Here is a 16,558-nt window from a genome sequence, read left to right as displayed (position 1 = left end):
CAATCGTATGTGTTTGGGTACGGCCCACAGAGCTCTGTTTTGATCCGGGTCAGGCGCGCCCTGTGTGTGGCAGCCACAGCAGATGCCAGCACGCTGAGAAAAGCTATTTATGCCAAGGACGGTCTAAAACGGATCACTGGAGTTTTTCACACATACGTCACAGCTTGCCAGTTTCAGTGAAAGCTTGTGAAAGCAGCAGCCCATTTTCTAAAGACGCCCATGTAGAGCTGTGTGTTAAAAGCGATGAACAACAGCAGTATCACAAGCAGGGTTTTCTGGATGAAACGGATTTAAAATGAAAAACAAATAGGATCAAATGAAAGCAAATTCATATCAGGATAAGGAAAGACTAGTAAAAGAAGAAAAAAAAAATTAGCCAGAGATATTTGAACAGACAATTATGATGTTTAATAATTAATTATGAATGGATGGGTGGATAGTGCATTTTTGGTTTGAGTGTCCACTCACTTTTTAGAAGCCTTGGTTATGGATGTATTTTTTTCCATTCATTTCTCCATAGAAAATGCAATGATATTTTAAAATTTAAAGAATTGTAAGCAATGAACCAAAACAAGGAGCTCCAAGACCACATTTCAAACTTTTTTTGAAGCAAAAAATATATATGAAAATTGGGAAGAAAAGATGCAGAACTGTCTTAATTCTTCATGGCAGAGATTCAACAAGGTGCTGGAAACGTTCCTCAGAGATTCTGGTCCGTATTGACATGCTAGCATCACGAAGTTGCTGCAGATTTTGTCGGCTGCACATCCATGATGTGAATCTCCCGTTCCAGCACTTCCTAAAGGAGCTCTACTGGATTGAGTGGCACCGGTGTGTGTCTTCTGCTGCTGTAGTCTGTCTGCTTCAAGGTTCTTGTGCAACTAGTGCTTACTCAGCTCAAACCAGTCTGGCCATTGATTCTCCTCTGACCTCTGGCATCAACAAGGCATTTTCCTCCACAGAACTGCCACTCACTGGATATTTCCTCTTTTTCAGACCATTCTCTGTAAACCCTTGAGATGGTTGTGCGTGAAAATCCCAGTAGATCAGCAGTTTCTGAAATACTCTGCCAAGTATTCAAGTTCCAAGTTCCAAGTCACTTAAGCTACGTTCACACTGTCAGTCCACATCAAATTATTTGTGTATCTGATTGGAATCTGATCTAAAATGATAGATGTCCACACTGTGTATCGCAGCTGTTCAGATCCGATTTGTGTGTCCATGCAGCTCTTTCTATTCGAGAATATCTGCATTGGTTTCTATGGCAATGACGTTGCGTTGGTAGGCATATGCCAAAAACAACAACAACCGCAACATGGATGGGTTTGCAATAGAAATGTTGTCTTATTTAAATTTTACAACATGGAAATGTGTAGCAATATAATATAATATAAATATAATTGTCATTTTCTGCTCGTCCGGCACTTTGCAACAACACAGCATTGTTTCGGCAGCGACTTTCAGCATGTTTCCTATAACAACGTCTGCCGTTTACGTTTTACGTGGCGTGAGAAAGTCACATAAATCATCAGAGCAGTCAGACTGAAACGGATTTCCAGAAATGCTATTTGAATAGGATTTCAAACCACATATGGATGTAGCTTGAAACGCATTTCATGTGATTTTTTGCTGTTCACATTAGCTAAGTCTGATCGGATTTCAATCGGATATGCACAAAATTGGATTTGGACTGACAGTCTGAAAGTAGCCTTAAATCACCTTTCTTCCCCATTCTGATGCTGAGTTTGAACTTCAGAAGATCGTCTTGACCATGTCTACATGGCTAAATGCATTGAGTTGCTGCCATATGATTGGCCGATTAGATATTTGCATTAACGAGCAGTTGAACAGGTGGACCTAATAAAGTGGCCGGTGAGTGTATATGAATGTTTTCAGTGCTTCATGCGAGTAGGATCGTTGAAATTACACTAGCCAAAGGGTCAACAGAAACATATACCATTGATTAAGTCTGTCTTGAAAAGTTTCTGCGCAATGTTTAAAAATCTCTATGGAGAAAATATAAGAATATTTTACTTCCTGTTTTGCTCTACTGTATTTGCCATTAAAATACAGAGCCTAATGTTATACGTCACACAAACTGTACATATGATGTGGAGTTACCTGCTGTTTAAATGATCTTGACAGCCCCTGACTTCAGTGGAACTGGGGTGACCGCTGTCTAAAAGCTGCTGGACGATCTGATTAACATCTAGTATCCTTCCCATCAGGCTGTTCATCTCCTGGTCCAAGCTCTCAAACCTAAAATGCAGACAATTTACTTTACAAATATAGATCATTGATTAATAAAGACTCAAGGTTCCTTGCACAATGCTATGTTATGATCACAGAACACTTTTACCATAGTGCATGATTTGTAAACTATTACATGTTGATGTTTGCATCACATATCCAGCATAGTATGGCTTTTCCAGCGTAGTAAACTTGCTTGGTAGCTCACCTGGTACAGCATTGCACCTGTGATGCGGAGCATTTGGGTACGAGTGCGAGTCATGATAAAAGAGCTCAAAGACATGTAGAAGCCTGAAAACGTTGCATGGTGTCTTTAGCAAATATTTTTTATATTCCACATTTGCTTTTGTTAGCACTATCAGTTCAATTTAGGACAGAGTTCTGATACGGTAGGCGATACGTTATTTTCAAACGCGGTAGAGCATTCATCTCTTAGCGCCACTCCTTTATTTTCTGAACTGCTGAGTTACTGTACGTACAACAACTGACGTCATAAAACGTTGCCAGATTCACATTTCAGAACTGAACGCACTTTTAGTGACACTCACTGGACATTTCACTTTGAAAGTGTCAAGAAACGTGCAAGATTAGCAACAATGGCTCAGAGGAGTTTGTTATCTAATGCAGTAACCTTCATAAATATTTTGGGGGACGATGTAGACAAGCAACACCTGCTCCTACCTGTGTGCGATCACCTCCACGTCCTCTAGTCTCTCGGGAACCTCCATGTTGTTCAGCCACTGCTCTTTCTCATCGATCCACACCTCACAGGCGTTCACCTCACTAAACATGCGATACACAGCCAGCGCGTCGTGGAGCCACTGCTGACGCAACACGGCAACTTCCGCCACCTCTGTGTAGAGCTGCTCCGTCTCTGACATCCGCGCTCGCACTTCATCCAGCTCCCGATAATACAACGGCAGCGCAACCATGTGTTTCCGAAGCCCCACCACTTGCACGCGGTGTTTATCAATACTCTCTCTGACACCCCTGTGCTTTTTAAGAAGAGACTGCGTAGAGTACTCATCGTGTCCGAAGTCCTCGCTAGAAACGAGCCGGTAAGTGTCCTGTAGCCAAGCTAGTAGATCATCCGTCTCCGTGCTGAACTGAAAAAAGTCCAGTGCCTCTTGTAGGTTGCACAGCCTCTGTGTGGCCTGGTCCTCCAGTCTCTTCCACTCGGCCTTGGCATCCATTAGTCTCTCTTGTATTCCTGCTGTGCCGAAGCTCTTCTGGGTGAGGATCTCCTTGCCCTTCATCATGGTCTGCTGAAGTAGCGCACGCCGCGCCAACAGCTCTCCAGCTAAAGTTTTGTGCTTCTGCAGAAGTCGCAGGACGCTGCTCAGGTCTTTTCCGCAGCTCTGCGTGGCCAAGATGGATGTTTTCTCCCGGATCCAAGCCTCCGATTCCTCCACCTCCTGGAAAAAGGCCCACAGCTCGCGTGAATCCTCCAGCTCCAAGCGCCGCTTCGCAGCCAGCTGCTTCAATTCTTCTAGGCAGGTGTTGACGTGGTTCACGCGGTTACAGATGACCTGAGGGTCACACGGCTGGTAACCTGAGCGAGAAGAAAGGGAGCATTTCACTGTATGAAATCAAAATGCTCATTTGATACCAAGATGATGTTATTTAGCTGGCTAACGTCGATGAGGTTTTGCCTAATTTGAGGAAATTACTTTCTGTAAGCACCAATAAGAAAGTGTTGAAAACTACAAATCAATCAGCATGTTATGCATCAAACGCTGAGAGTTTTTATGAATTTATAGATTCACATTATAGCGGTATCGTTTCCAGCTATATAATACTTTTAAAGTATGTTACAAAATACTTTTATTTCAAATAAATGCTGTTCTTTCGAACTTTCTATTCATCAAATAATCCTGGGAAACATTGCATCATGGTTTCCACTAAAATATTAAGCAGCACAAGTGTTTTCAACATTGATAATAATAAGAAATGTTTCAGCATATTAGAATGATTTCTGAGGGATCATGTGATACTGAAGACTGGAGTAATAATGCTGAAAATTCAGCTTTGCATCACAGGAATAAATTACATTTTCAAATATATTAAAATAGAAAACAGTTATTTCAAATTGTAATAATATTTTGATCAAATAAAGAAAACGTAACATTTTGCTGAAATATGGTACTATTAATTTGAGCAAATAAGAAATTACATTGCGAAAATCCTTATTGTTGAGCCCTGAATCACAAGTAGTGTAATGCAATAGAGAGCAAACCAGCAGCCCTCTTGTGGAGCATGTCATACTATTTTACACACAGAGGTCTCTGGACATCTCAGATCCTATAACCTTTATTTCACAATCTTCCATCACATCTTGACCCCAGACAGAGTCTCTGGATCTATACTCATCATACGACTCACCTTCAACAGTAGTGAATTTGAGAGCTGCAGTGTTGAGGGTTTGAACTCTGTCTGCCTGTATAGAGATGTCAGCCTCCTGTAAACTTTGTTTCTGGAGCATGTCCTCCACCTCAAGGAGATGTTTACCGTAGTCCTTAGACAGCAGCTTAATCTGGAGTGAGAACATAGCACTTTGGTCAAGACAAGTGTTTGATTGTGTCACCTTCACAACAGCCGTTTGTTTTAATACAGGACAGTGGCTTAAAAATAGAAGTAGATGTAAAAAGACTAGCTGGAAAACGATTAATCGCGATTAATCGCATCCAAAATAAAAATGGGTGTTTATATAATACATGTGTGTGAACTGTATAATTATTTTGTATATGAATAAATACACACACATGCATGTACGTATATAAGAAATATTTGTATGTATATATTGTATATATATTTATATACAATTTATATTATATATAAATATTTTATAAATAAATAACACGTTTCTTAAATATATACATGCATATGTGTGTATTTATATATACAAAATAATTATACACGGTACACACACACATATATTATGTAAACACAAACTTTTTTTTGGGATGCGATTAATCGCGATTAATCGTTGCCCAGCACTAAGTTTTTTTTTTTTTTTTATGGCGGGTTAATCACAGATCAAATAAAATGTATGCAGTCAACCCACTTGCATCTCCTCCATCCAATCGATCATGTAGACCATCTCTTGGAAGGTCTTCTGCAGGGCGAGGTTCTTCTCCAGACGGGATTTACGTCCCACCACCAGCTCCTTCAGAAGGATCCACTGGCCGAGGATGTTTTCTTTGCGTGCCGAGATGCGACGGATGTCATAGTATCCCTCAGACTCCATCTCCGTCGCCAGCTCCACCACGACACTGATGCGCTCCTCGTATGACAAGATGTCCGCTTCGATCGCCTCGTGTTTCTTCATGGCAGCTTCTACCGCTGGCAGGTCATAGCCAAAGTTATCCTGAGAAAACCGCAGCTCTGATTAAGTCAAGATTGCATCTTATACCGTACACAACATTTATTTGTCCCGTTCTCCACACCTGTGAGACGAGACGCTGGTTTTCATTCAGCCAAGCCTGCCTCATGGTGGTCTTATGATCGAACCGTTGAGCAAGAAGTTCTAGCTTTTCCTGACGAATCAGCTCTTTTCTAAGAGCCACGCCCCTGTCGTGCTCCGCCTTCTCCAGTCTCTCCCACGCCTTTCATGAGACAAACAAAATATAAGGATTATTCTGTGGGACAATGTCAAAAACCATATAATAATTTCAATTCATTCATTCAATCATTCAGAATTAAAAATCTGAAATGTGAATATCTAACAATAAGTTACATTAATAATATTAACAAAAAATTATGATATTATACACTAGCAGTAAAATAAAATAAAATAATTAAGATGTTTTTGGAAGAAGTCTTTTATGCTCACCAAGGCTGCATTTATTTGATTAAAATACAGTAAAACAAAAGAAAGTAATACTTTAATTCAGCAAGATTTAAAGGGAAGAAAAAGGCATTTATAACGTTACAAAAGATTTCAATTTCAAATAAATGCTGTTCTTTTTTAAATTTCTATTCATTAGAGAAAAAAACAAAAATGTATCACAGTTTCCAGAAAAATATTAAAGGCACAGTATGTAAGTTTCGCAGCTACAGGTTCGCTTTTCCAAAACAGTAACAAAGGAGAAGTTTGATGAGGCCGTAAATGAGCGTGGAATCATGGGAGCCTCCACAGCCGACGGAAAGCTATCCGATGGGACTAGTTAAAGTTTTATTAACGTTACTGTGGTATGAATCAGTGCGGGTCCGAGAGCCTGGGACATTTTAAGTTGCTGTTTTTACTATGCTTATATTCAGCAGTCGGCCCCTGCTGCTCCTTTGGCTTTGTTGTTTATGCATATTTTATAATTAAACATACAATTAAAGTTACGTTTAACATTCGCCTCCTTCTTCCCTGAACTTGAACTTTGTCACAGTTAAATTTGATCACTTAAATTCACATTATTTTATTCACTTTATCTGACAAATTCAAATTGTGGGGTAACGCAGCGCTGTTTTACTTTTACTATCATATTAATAATAGCTGGATGACGAATGTTGCTAAATGTCATGTAATTCATTTTCAAATATACTGTATGGTGGAGAAAATGCTGTATTACTGTTCCTACAAATAAAGCTAGTTCTGATTCTGCTATGTTAGCCACTAGACAAAATAGTGTTGTCTCTGAGGAAAGGTACAAACACGTTAGTCGCGGTAAATAAAGAAAACATGAGATTCAAACAGTTGTTTACCTGTCTAATAAAATGCATACTGCAATAAAGTGTCTTTGGTGTTTCTATGGTTTCTATGCAATTAAAACTGGAAATCCAGGATATGACGCCATTGACGCCATTGGTTAAAATTTCTCTGGATTTAAAAATTGTTGGAAACATTTGGGGTAATGCAAGTACGCAAGTCAGCAAAATATATAACATTGTTTTTATTTTAAGCGAAAAATCTTACATATTGTGCCTTTAAGCAGCAAAAAATAAGCTTTTTTCTGAAAGCTAATCAGCTAGTTTTAGTTAAACACAATATAAATATTGCAACCAGCTGAAAATCATTGTAACTAAGCAATACATACCTTATTGATGTCTGAGATAAGTTTCCCGTCATGAGGCACATATGGCTTCTGATTGTTAGCTCTGAGCTTACTTTGGATGGTGAAAAGCAGCACCTCCAGGTTCCCTTTCTCCTGGAATCTGGAAAAACAACAACCCACACCATAAATAACCACACAAACTGCACTACATCTGTCGTACAAATGCCTTTCCTAAGACTCCCTGTGCGTTTCTATTCAAAACTGCACAGATACTTTCCACATATCATGTGACTATAATGTACAGCACCTTGGTTCAGTAGGTGTTAAACAAGCTGCATTACTCGCAGTGAAAGTTGCATCTCTCTCAAGTTTCAGCACATTCCCTGATTGCCGTATTTGATGAATGCAACAGTATGAACAGGTCTTTATGCCAAACAGACTAATGTAATTAACTCAGAGCATTAGAAACATGATGACGCACAGAGTAAAGTCATCCAATACACATTAGCACATCCGTTGAAGGACGTTATGATACTTTATGTTCAAATGCAAAAGGCTGATTCTAAAAAGGAGTTCAGACTGACAGTCTGCGACCAGAAATCTTTCATTTTCAACAAGACTTGGTGACTTTGTTGGTTGATGATATGAATATGCAAACACTTTCTTGACAGTGGCAAGAAAAATTACAGTAATACAGACTATGTGTGGTCAGACATTGAATAACTATGGTTAACTCCCAATAACCAGCAGTACCCTTGTGAAAAAGAAGTCTACATTAGCATACTTTATTTCAGAAGAGTGCAGAATTATTAGGCACGTTGATTTTCTGATCATATTTTTTTTCCAGGCACATTTTACCAATTCCAAACCACATTAATTGTAATAACTACAATTAATTTTGTATTTAATCATTTATAAGTGATATATATTTATGAAGGCTTAAAATGAAAAACGCCTTATATTCATAATTATTAGCCACGTTTTCCTTTACAGATAAAACAAGCCAAAAAAGAGATTTAACTCAGACTTAAAAGTCAAAAATGATTAAATGCAATTTCTAGTATTGAATTAGTATTGCATCCTTCTCATGGGCATTTAATAATTTTTTACTTTTAAAGGTATACTCCACTTTTTTTGGAAATAGGCTCATTTTACAACTCCCCCAGAGTTAAACAGTTGAGTTTTACCGTTTTCGAATCCATTCAGCCGATCTCCGGGTCTGGGGGTCCCACTTTTAGCATAGCTTAGCATAATGAATTGAACCGGACAAGACCATTAGCATCTCTCTCAAAAAAATTATTTTAAAATAATCAAGAAACTTTGCTGCAGTACCATGGGTGAAGCAGGCGTAATGATATGACGCAGCGCATGCCGCCTGATAATAGGCTACCGAACTGGGGACTATTATCAGGCGCTGCGTCATATCATTACGCCTGCTGGACTCATGGTACTGCAGCAAAGTTTCTTGATTATTACGCAGGAATGAGAGTATAGTTCCTAGCCATATCAGCCTAGAAAATCGCATCTTTACATTTTCCGTCGGTCTTAGTACACGATGTAACTACAGAAGAGTCAAGTTTTAAATAGGAAAAATATCGAAACTCTTTGTTTATTTTTTTGAGAGAGATGCTAATGGTCTTGTCCGGTTCAATTCATTATGCTAAGCTATGCTAAAAGTGGTACCCCCAGACCCGGAGATCGGCTGAATGGATTCCAAAATGATAAAACCCAACTGTTTAACTCTGGGGGAGTTGTAAAATGAGCCTATTTCCAAAAAAAGTGGAGTATCCCTTTAAGTCTGAGTTAAATCTCTTTTTTGCCTTGTTTTATCTGTAAAGGAAAACGTGGCTAATAATTATGAATATAAGGCGTTTTTCATTTTAAGCCTTCATAAACAATTATATATCACTTATAAATGATTAAATACAAAATTAATTGTAGTTATTACGATTAATGTGGTTTGGAATTGGTAAAATGTGCCTGGAAAAAAAATATGATCAGAAAATCAACGTGCCTAATAATTCTGCACGCACTGTACAAAATGTATTTTTAAATGTGTTAAGAAGGCCTTTTATTTTATCAATATTATATTAGCTGCAAATCCAGTTTTTAAAAAAATATACTTTTAAGATTTAAAGTACACTACAAGTGCAAATTCAATGCAATTAAGCACACTTCTTTTTCACGAGGGTAGGCACACCTACGACCAACAATACAGTAACTAGTACCCTTAAATGGTAGCGTAGGAAAAGGCTGAAAGAACCAGATGATTTACAGTCATAGTTTGAGTATGTTCCTGGCAGTCATGGATCATCTGCCAACACTCAGACCTCCGTTACAATTATTCTCTCTTACTTGATAGGCTTCTCAATGGTGCAGTAGGTGGTAAAGGCTTGAAGCTGTTGCTGAACACCCGATAGCGAGTTTGCAAACTTCTGATTGCTAATGATGCTTATGGTTCTCTCAATCCACTCTAACAGGTCGGACGCTAAAGCCTCGTAGCGCCGAATTATCTTCTCAGCTTCTATAGCGTTGTCCAGCACCTACAAAATGTAAAACGTTTTAAGAGAAAAATGTGTGCATATATCCAATAAAACAGCTAATTGAAATGAGGTAAAAAAACAAAAGTTCACAAAAACCTCTTACCTTTCCTATTCTCTTCCCTTCTACAATAAGTGCCTTCATTTTGGAGAAGTAATGATAGTAGGATACTACATAAGTGATGATGGACTTCTCATCAGGATTCTCTGTGTTTACATCTGGATTGGAGAAAATGGTTATTGTTTTGAGTGATCAAATCAGGCATAAAATGTGCAGCTGTTCAGCTGAATTAATAGCAACACATATCAAATCTCTGCCTAAACTAGGGCATTTAAAGTTTCACATTGTATAAATGGGATAGTTCACCCAAAAATTCCCCAATCTGTAATTCTTCAGATAAACACAAATGAAAAATTTGTTTTAGTAAAATAATCATCTGAAAACCAGGCATCTGAAATAAACTAAGTACAATGTAGTGAGATTTTTTCATTACATATAAATGCTGAAATATCTGAAACGCTTCCAATCCTTAATTTCTGCAGAATAGACACACGATAGGTGCACATTCTCGCTTTCTCATCTCTGCGACAGCGAGTCGACACACAAACCCGCCTCCTCTCACTCAATCATTTCATTTGCTCTGGATGAATATTATTGGTGTTACAGGCCTTGAGTTTCAGCGTGGGATTGTGCGTATTGCGTATAACTTTACTCATTCCCGCAGATTTTGTGACTGCACATAAAACTGCCTCTCAGTGCTAAATTGAGTTTTTTCTCCAATGCTTATTGTCCTTAAACAGTTAAATATAGACAAAATAATGTCAAAAAGCTGGTCTTGGAAAGTATTCACGTAAACACAGTGTTATGTTTTAAGCGAACATAAACAGTTGAGAAAGAAAACTACAGTATAATGGATCCGTGTGTCAGGTCTTAAAGTGACAGTAGCATAATATATCTGCTGATAATATAAAAAATAGCTATATGACAGTTTTTCCCCAAGGTATCGATGTCAAAATTGTGGCCAGTGAAAATGGTGAGCGGCTAGTAACTTTGGAAAACCACTAGCCATAGGCACGTTTATGTCTTTCTGAACTTGTGAATGCGCCTAGGAGAGTTGACCGGAAGCAATCGTTTATAGTTAAAAGAGTTTAAAATATTAGTAATTTTCTAACACACATCTATCGTTTCGCTTGGGTTGTATGGATTACCGTCACAATCGCTGTGTGTGTTTTTTTCAAGCATCATCTGAGCGGCAGCCTTTCACTAGCATTATATGGACTCACAGAAATGTATCATTTACTTGTTGTTTGTGTTTATCTGAATATATAAAGTCTTACAGTATACATTGGGGATGACATAAGGGTGAGTAAAAGATGAGAGGACTTAAATGTATGTTTAAACCATCCCTTAACTGTCTTTAGTGAGAGTAAAATGACGTTTGTTACCCTCAGGGTCTAGTAGTTTGGTGAGTCCGAGACTCTGTTCAGCTATGTTAAAGGCTTGCTGGAGGTTGTGTGTTGCATTTGATCTGGTCAACTTGTGGAATTCAATTAAATCAGGCCTGTGAAACATACAAGCAAGAAATCAACTCACAGATCAGGCTCTATCAATGATGTGAATGGCATAAAAGAAAGCACAGTCAGTGTGATGTACGAGGTGAGTGTGAGTCTGCCTGACCGCTAACCTGTGCCTGTGAATAAGAGCGTTGAAAGCCAGGCCATCCCTCCAGCAGGTGGTGAAGTTGTGAATGTTGACCTCAGGGTATCTGGAGAAACAGGAAACAAAGAACAGCATCATGAAAAACTTCTATAAAGGCTGTATGAAATGATAGTCTCTGGGTTGTTTGTGAGATAGTTACCCTGCTGTTTTCATCTGACACCACAAAAGTAGGGCATCTTTAGCTGAGCGTGTCTCTCTGTTGTCCTCGGTCTCAATCTTAATCACCTGAATCTGTTAGGCATGAGAAACAACAATGAAACGTTACTGTAATGCACAGACTCTTTAAGAGACCAATCACTGGCTTTCCTTCACAACTAGCCTTATATTACATGTCTTTAACATGTCTGCTCGGATCATGAAGCCATTTGCAGCATTTTTTGTGTTGTTTTTCAGTGAAAACCCACCAATGATCTTAATGTATTTATGTAATTAGTATTGGTGACGGTTAGCGAGTATAATTACGGTAAATATTTGGCAACACTTTATTTCGATGGTGTAAGGACTGATTTTCCTGCTAAGACAAAACGCACCCTGCAATAAAGCCATAAAACGCACCCTGGACAGCAGATAGCAAAGACAGAGCACAGGACCTTGCCCTGCCCAAACTTATCTCCTTGTCCCCTTGTTTGACTTCAACTCATCCCCCCTCTCCCTCCTCAAGTCACTGAAAGTTCATTAAGAATGTCTATATATCACATATGGTGTATCTTGTGAATATGTTGTTTTTTCCTTTTCATGTTTGGTATCATTTTAAGTGTCTCAGTGCGATTGGTAAAATGGTCTTAATTTCATTGCAGTCATTGGTGATTGAGAACTTAGGAGAATCTGGTTCCCCTCTCTGGGTGATATCTCTTTAAGATATCTCAAGAAACCAGGTGCTACCCCCCTGGGGTACATGGATTGGCCCAAACAACTTTAAACAACATTTGTATAACCCCTTTTATTCTGGTCTGGTTATTTAAGGCGAGGGGACAGAGCAGTCTTTGGGACTCTTTACCAGGATCACCCCCATACAGTGCTATTTCAGTGTTTTCCTGTTGGAAAGCCCTGACACACCACTGTGTGTCTCTGTCAGGAAAACATTACTTACTTTTAGAGTCATCTTTGAGTAAATTATGTCATGTATTTATTATTTCTGAATTGGCTTTTAATCATTTACTTCTGTAATTGGCATGATATATTTTTACCTGACAAATAAATGTTACATCTTGATTTATTCTGAAGTTTCAGAAATCACTCATTTTAGTAGATTAAAAGTGTAGTCTGGTGTTTCCGCAAATCTTTGTCCAGGATAGATCAAACTGAAGGCACTTTGAATGGACCATGGGGCACATCTTAGGAAGACCTTCCGATTTCTGACTATTCCCTGACTTAGCATGTTGTACGCTGCAACTATTATAATATTATATTATAATATTATGATTACACCTATGGGTCTGCAGTGAGCGGCTGCATAGGGTAAAATACTTGCACTGCACCCTCTGACTATTTCAGGACTGGCTAGTTTGTGAGCGTGAGCACACATTCGCGACGTAACGTCTCAAAGTGATACTAGGTCTGTAATGAACGAATATTTGAAATTATGAGATGCCCAGGATAATTCAAAGATCTAAATTCATTCATAATCAATATTTATGATTATTTTCTAATCAGAAACACGATCTAAATTTGATTATCATTTGAAATTGGAGTCAGATTACGCATAGAGCTTAAGTAATACTAAAACTAAATTCCAATAAATTAAGTGAACTTCACTGGAGTACATAACACGCATTAAACCTTCGCCAGGCCGTTGGATTCCGTCGTTGGGCCAATGGATGGTCCTTGCAATGGTCCACTTTAGACATTCTACTAAATATAAGTAACTTTGCAATGACATGTGAACAACCAGTCATTAGTGTATTAGTAGACTGTCAGTTTAAATCTGCTTTATTGTGATGCTCCCAAACAGACATTTTACTGACTATAAGTATCTTTGCAACTACATGTCAACTTATTCTACTAACCTGAACCCTAACAGTCTAATACAGAATGAGAGTTATGTAGTTGCAACGTTACTTATAGTTAGAAGAATGTCTAAAGTGGACCATCGAAATAAAGTGTAACAAAATATTTTTGTTCAAAATTAATTATATCATCTGTAGTCCTTAAAAGATCATTCGTCATATTGAATTTCTCGCATCATGCGGTCAATACATGATCAATATCTACAACCTCAAAGAACAGCACTGCAAAAGTATGTATTTTAGTCTTGTTTTCCAGTAAAAATGTCCAAAAATCCTTTAAAACAAGATACATTTACTTGACAAGCAACATTAGGTTAGATAAGAAGACTTTCCCTCACAGAATATATCTTAAATTAAGTTTATTTTTCTTGCACTGAGGGGTGAGAAACAAGAGTAGTTAAGAAGCAAAAAACAAAGGGAAGAAAGGAAATGTAAACAGAACACTAAATTATAATGTTTTCCTTACTGCTTTCCCATCTGCCCTCTTTCTAATCCCCCCCCCCCCTTCCCTCTCTCCCTCTCTCCCTCTCTCTCTCTCTCTCTCTCTCTCTCTCTCCGGCTGCTGCAGTGTTAGGCCTTACCTGCTGACTGAGCAGAGTGAACTCCAACAGAGATGGGGAGGGTAAAAAATTAGATAAATAGGGGAGCGGAGAGATGTTCCGGCATATATTGAGACAGGATAATAAAGAGGAATATCAAGGAGGGAGGCGGGAGAATGAACGAGAGAAAGAGACAGAGAGAGAGAGAGAGGAAGAGGAAGAATCAAGAAAGGACAAGAGGTGAACGTGAACGACAGCCCCACCCCGTGATCTCTACGGCACGCTGGCTGGATCAGGTGACACCCCATCTCTCTCAGTCCCTGCATCCAGAATCACCACAGCATCAACTTACTGGACTGCAGTCGAACGGCATTCTGGGTAACCGCCACTGCTTTACTGACAGAACCAAGAGTTGACACACAATGCAAACCTGGAGCACTTTGTAGTTACATCATGGACACAGCGCTCTTTAAAATATTCAGAGAGATGATGGGAGCAAGATAAGAAGATCCTAGTATATCTTGTGAAAAAGTACACTTTAGCATACTTATTACGGGAATAATATACTTTAAAAGAATATACTTAAGTGTGAACTGGATGCAATGTTTTCATACACTTGTTATTTACAATTAAATAAAAATGTATTATAGTTTAAATTTATATTAAATGCAAGTGCTTTTTTGACCTACTTAAATAGGACTTAAGTACATCTTTATATGCTATTTCATAATTACTTCTGTTGTCTTAGAAACAGGGTTAAAATATGATTAATGCATAATGATTAAAAACGAATGCTGTGAATGTGTGTTAGAAATCAGGAATGGTGAGAGAACATTGTGCTTGGTATGTTTTTCATCTTCAAACCAAACTTGGGTCTCCAGCCGACAAAATTTACATCCCGTCTGGCTAGTGCGCTTCCCATAATGTTAACTCATTAGTTCAGGAGACGGAGAGTAGACGTCTTTTGTGGCTGTTCGAACACATTCAATCACATGAGCGTCTACACTATGAAAGCAATCTGGTCGAATGCATTTTCCACTACCTCTGGAAGTAGTCGAAAGTGGACAAGCTAAAAACGCTTTAGACCCCGTTTACACCTGTACTTAGCGTTGTCCACCTGTGATTCGATTGGCCAAAACGCATCTTAAAACCAGGTGTAAACAGGGCCTTAGTTGCAGTCAGGTCAGATCTTAGCAGTGTAAAGGGATAGTTCAACTAACATTTATAAACCCTCATGCCAAACCACAAAACTTTACCACAGACTGCCTAAGCTCGTCTTTTTAACACAATGACAGCATACAGGGACCAGGGGCTGCAAAACTCAGAGAAATCACAGAAAAACACTATAAAAGTAGTTAATATGACTTATGTGCCATATAAGCGTTTGCAGCTGCAAAGAGGGCACTTGCAAGCACCCATATGAAATCTGAAAAGAGAAACTGGTCACCCTATATGGTCTTGTGAAGTTCACAATCACGCGTCTACTGCGGCCATTGCAAGTACACATGAAGTGTGTTATTTGGGACTCTACAGCAGGGATGGGCAACTTCGGTCCTGGAGGGCCACTGTCCTGCAGAGTTCAGCTCCAACCCGAATCAAACACACCCGAACAAGCTAATCAAGGTCTTCAGGATTGCTAGAAAGCTACAGGTTTTTTAAAAATCAGGATTGGAGCTAAACTCTGCAGGACAGTGGCCCTCCAGGACTGAAGTTGCCCATCCCTGCTCTGCTGTATTTTGCCAACTCCACTGCTATCTATCAGTACGTAATGCAGGTATTGACAATCGGCTATACAGCCACACAGGCACCACACAGACAGTGATCACACACTCAACAGGAGCCATAAAGGGCAGACAGGGATCACACACACCCACAGATCAAAAGATGCCCACCTCTTTACAGATCAGATCACAGAAATCCAGCACTAGCATACTGGAAAAGAGTTCAGTACACAGAGCTTTTCCTTAAAGTCAAACGATATGGCGGCGGCAGTCTCAAAAATCCCACAGGAGTCAAGAGAAATCCAAGCAACTCTTACCTGGAAGCGAAGGATGATGGTCCAGATGAGGCCGAGGGTGAGGCGGTGGTTTCCATCAACTATATCATGAGAACCAACATTTTCTAGATGAACCCTCTGCTCTTTGAGGAACTGAAGAGCCTTGTCCACATTCTCCAAACAGTGAATCCTCATCCTGCCTCTCGTGGGCCGAGGCTAAAACAAGAACATATCAAACACGTGAGCATGTTAATCCCACGAAAGACAATTCATAAAGCATCGCATGGATGCTAAATCAGGGATATTATCTTTAACTAAAACTAAACCATTATAAACATTACTAAAAAATTTGAAATGTTGTCACTGCAACTAACTGAAGTAAGTTTAAGTTGAGGCATTAAAAGTACTAACTATAAAATAAATCAAAATCCAAAACTGAACTAAAAATAAAAATAACTTAAATCAAAATGGTAATAAAAAATTACAAAAGCACATGAAAGCACAAAATTACTAAAAGTTCTA

General features: G+C 38.9%; 1 protein-coding gene across 4 annotated transcripts in view; it reads right to left on the bottom strand.

Moving 5' to 3' along the window:
* sptbn4b (spectrin, beta, non-erythrocytic 4b) overlaps positions 1–16,558 on the bottom strand; it is an 83,602-nt gene that overhangs the window by 49,454 nt on the left and 17,590 nt on the right. For all 4 annotated transcript variants that reach the window (XM_084409085.1, XM_084409086.1, XM_084409087.1 and 1 more), the window contains exons 4-15: positions 16,079–16,252; positions 11,635–11,726; positions 11,461–11,541; positions 11,222–11,337; positions 9,882–9,994; positions 9,591–9,778; positions 7,278–7,395; positions 5,697–5,855; positions 5,315–5,617; positions 4,633–4,783; positions 2,932–3,802; positions 2,122–2,259 (exon numbers count right to left, since the gene is read on the bottom strand). In XM_084409085.1, the coding sequence (XP_084265211.1) occupies positions 2,122–2,259; positions 2,932–3,802; positions 4,633–4,783; positions 5,315–5,617; positions 5,697–5,855; positions 7,278–7,395; positions 9,591–9,778; positions 9,882–9,994; positions 11,222–11,337; positions 11,461–11,541; positions 11,635–11,726; positions 16,079–16,252 (2,504 nt within the window). The remainder of the gene's footprint in view (positions 1–2,121; positions 2,260–2,931; positions 3,803–4,632; positions 4,784–5,314; positions 5,618–5,696; positions 5,856–7,277; positions 7,396–9,590; positions 9,779–9,881; positions 9,995–11,221; positions 11,338–11,460; positions 11,542–11,634; positions 11,727–16,078; positions 16,253–16,558) is intronic.

Source organism: Rutilus rutilus (assembly GCF_951802725.1).
Source record: "Rutilus rutilus genome assembly, chromosome: 5".
NCBI classification, from domain to species: domain Eukaryota; kingdom Metazoa; phylum Chordata; class Actinopteri; order Cypriniformes; family Leuciscidae; genus Rutilus; species Rutilus rutilus.
Note: the sequence above shows the minus strand (reverse complement) of the source record. Positions and strands in the feature narration are given on the sequence as shown.